The sequence below is a fragment of the Gouania willdenowi genome, chromosome 15, assembly GCF_900634775.1.
Source record: "Gouania willdenowi chromosome 15, fGouWil2.1, whole genome shotgun sequence".
Taxonomy (NCBI): domain Eukaryota; kingdom Metazoa; phylum Chordata; class Actinopteri; order Blenniiformes; family Gobiesocidae; genus Gouania; species Gouania willdenowi.
Window position 1 is genome coordinate 4,989,177 of NC_041058.1, and position 3,734 is coordinate 4,992,910.

The 3,734-nt window shown below is 33.5% G+C and overlaps 1 protein-coding gene across 1 annotated transcript in view; it reads left to right on the plus strand.

Moving 5' to 3' along the window:
• The window catches only part of LOC114477026 (myelin and lymphocyte protein-like), a 12,082-nt gene extending 9,222 nt beyond the window's left edge, over positions 1-2,860 (plus strand). The window contains exons 3-4 of the mRNA XM_028469065.1: positions 1,007-1,153; positions 1,292-2,860. Of these exons, the coding sequence (XP_028324866.1) occupies positions 1,007-1,153; positions 1,292-1,366 (222 nt within the window). The 3' untranslated portion in view covers positions 1,367-2,860. The remainder of the gene's footprint in view (positions 1-1,006; positions 1,154-1,291) is intronic.
• The last annotated feature ends 874 nt before the right edge of the window (positions 2,861-3,734 follow it).

Genomic DNA, 3,734 nt, shown 5'->3' on the forward strand with positions numbered 1-3,734 from the left:
GACAGTAATTCAGGGGCTATCTGATCTGGGGGGGTTGTGAGCTTTTCAATTACAGAAAACAACGTGAAGAAGAAGAAGAAGGTTTAACATGTATACGTTGAGCACTGACAGGGAACAACTGATCAGCTGTCATACTGTATATGAATGGGTTTATGACACGTTATTAATGGATACGATAAGTGTTTTTCCTTCATTCTTAACGTGATTTCTTGCGTTTCTTCCCCAGATGAGAAAGAAAGTAATTGGGTTGACACTATTATTTTGTTCTAGTTTGTTCCCAGTATTCCCCGTGATATCACCTCACTCTGGGAGACATTCAAGTTTCGGCAGAATTCCGATTTTTTGGTGTAAACGCCCAAAATAAACATCCACAGTTATTTTTGCCACGACTTTCAGTGAATGAAAACACCATAAATGTGTTGGGAAGTCATTTTGTCACAGTAATCTATGGGGGAAATTTAAGAAATCACAGTAAAAATGAAGGAAAAAACACTTCCATGAATCTGTCTAGGGCAGAGGTTCTCAACCTTGGGGTCAGGACCCCATTTGGGGTCGCAAGACACTGCATCGAGTTGCCAGATGCCTTTAAGAAACTGTTTTTCAGTTTTTGCAACTACACGGAACTTTCCATATTTTAACCTATTTTCATCACTTTTTCTTGCCATATTTTTGCTCCTTTTAATGCATTTATTTTGAGAGTTGCGGGCAAAAAAGGTTGAGAACCACTGATATACAGGAACGCCAGACCCCACAATGCAATGCACCAAACTTTTCAAACAAGGTCAATAATTTGACTGTTTATGGGAGAGATCAAATGAACTTTTGGGTGGCAATTTCAACCTTTTGCATCTTTTTTTTTTCTCTCAATTTATTGTTGCTATGCTAACAGGACAAGTCCAAAGGAACATACTAAATCATTTGTTTCTCCTTTTTATTTATGATTGACTTAAATCTATCATCTACACTGACATCATCACAGCTGACTCTGATTTCTCCGTGTTTGCAGGATGTGGGGTTTCACTTTTTGGCAGCAGTTTTCTACCTGAGTGCAGGAGTGGATCTGGCTTATATCACCTTTATCTACGGTGAAGCCCTTAAGGTTTTATCATCAGACGCAGCTCTCAAAATCTACAGACTCGACATAGCAGCAGTGGTAAGAAGAAAACATGCATCTAACACTATTCTATCATTACAGATCTGGATTGATTTACAGTTTTTAAGGATGGATTTTTGTACTGTAGTATTTAGCCTTGGTGTATGATATATAATAATCCTCTGCCTGTGTTTGCAGGTGATGTGCTACGTGGCCATTCTTCTCTACTTCATCCACGCTATTTTCTCTGCCATTCGATGGAAAAGGTCTTGAAGCATAAATTCAAACAAAACTTAAGCTCAAGGTGTCAATGAAGAAAAGAGAAACTTTCTCTGGACTAAAGATGTTTTTTTTTACACATTTTGATTGGATGTCTAAACTAGGGGCCAAATACGGACCAGTCAGAGCTTAAGTGGGCCACAGATTTCAGGTGGAAAAAGAGGAAATTCAACATTAATGTGCCCTGGTTTGCATTTAAAAGATAAAATATGTAGATATATATCAGTCCCTGCAGGATCTCAACTTAATTTTCCCTGATCTTTGGGAATATTTTGTGGAATAATTGGAAGAAAATATCAGATTTTGGTCATTTACAAAACAATTAATCTTTTTTTTTTTCTAGAATTTTTACTTTCTCGAGCGGGCCAGATTTGGCCCCCGGACCTTGGGTTTCACATGTGGCATAGATGGATGACGTAGGAACAAGCATTAGTTACTGTAGTTACTGTTATTTACTGTCTATTTGGTTTTGATCATTAGAAACAATGATTTTCCACATTTTGGTCCTTTCACAAGGAAAAAGATTTTTTTCTAATTAAGAATAATTATTTAAAAAAATAATTAAAGCCTTAATCTAAAATATGGAACTATAAAACTAGTTTGATCTGCACATTTTTCATAGATTCTTTTTTTTTTACATGAATTAAATTTTTCATATATTCAATACATCTATGTTGTTTTTAACTCTTTCTGCTACTGCATGTGTTTAACTTTAAATAAAATTATTAACAAATTATCTCAGTCAGATTAGATGCACTTGAAATAAAACCTATTTAAAATTAAATCATGTTTGTCTGATTTAGTCAAAATTAGCCTCCAAAAATGAAATATAATCACCACATTATGTTTACAGAGACATTAGACAACTAGAATCAAATATTAGAAATAAATAATGTTTTGCACTGCAGTGTGTATGTGTGTATATGTTTGTGTGTGTAAGTATGTGTGACTTAGTTTTGCCCTTTTTTCTTTTTGCAGAATTCAAAGCATTTCTGTCCTTTATTCACAAAGTTTTGTAGTTTGTATCTGAGTAGTGTTTCTCCCTGTGCTGAAGTGCCTTTGAGCAACACACTGAACCACAGCTGTAGTGTTGGAATGAAGTGTGCTCATAAAGGCTCATGGGAATAAACAGCGAATAGATGAGGTGGTGGCAAACATTTCAGTAAAAAGAAAAATATATTATAATAATATCAATGAAAGTAAGAAAAACATTTTGCTTTATTTTGAATAAAAACTGATGAAATAACTGCATTTTAAAATAATTTTTAATGGTTTTTAAAATCATCAGAACATGTGATTTGAATTTTTTTTTTGCAAAAACAAAGACTCCAATTGGCCCTTATTTTTCATGAAGGTTTTTACTTGTAATACAGAAAACTCAATAAAAAAAAACAACTTTTTAGTTTCATCACTAAAATAAAAAAAGAAAAATTGAAATAAAAAATTTAAAGCCGTAAAAGTCAGTTAAGATGTTTGAATGTTTACTAGGAAAAAATGACACAAAAGTTGATCCAAGTGTCCATCATTTAAAGCCAATATTTAAAGCACATTGGACATTTTTTAAAGCACATTTTTTTTTTTTTTTTAATATAGATTCATGTGATTAAGTAGTAACAAAAAAGATAGGAGTAATAGTGCTCGGTCTAAAGCCATATTTTTATCAAAAACTTCAACTTAGGAGATTTTAATCAAGTGTTTCAAGTCTGATGTTTCAAATGTGCAACTGTAAATATTCCCGTTGCAAACACTGTTGTAATCTTTGATGGAAAAATAAATAAATAAAATGGAAAAATAAAAAAAAATGTCTCTATGTGATACTTGTGTGAAGATTGAATCCCTGCAAACACTGATCAACCACTAAAATGTCTTCATAACAACATCAGTTTACAGTATCAACAACCTGAAGCTAACGTGTAGTTCAGAAATAGTTTGATCGTTCCTGTCGACCAATGAGAGCACGTTAGCTAAACAAAGGCCTTTTACACAATGTTGTATAATAAAAGTGATACGTCCACATTTTGCTAACTAATGATTTATTGCCAGGGGTGGAAAGTAATGAATTACATTTACTCTCGTTACTGTAATTGAGTAGCTTTTTTGTGTACTTTTACTTTTTTGAGTACTTTTTAAAAATCTGTAATTTTACTTTTACTTAATACATTTTGTTCAAGTAACTGTACTTTGCTCCATTTGAAATAGATTCCGTTACAGAGTAAAATAAATTCCGCATGCTGATGGGAGTCTGCTACATTTGTGCTATTGAACGTACCCTAGAGCTGTTGTTAGGATCAGCCTATAGAATGTGTTTATGTCTATGGCCTGCTCTGTTGATTCACGTGACGTCACTCACGCGACAAAGCGA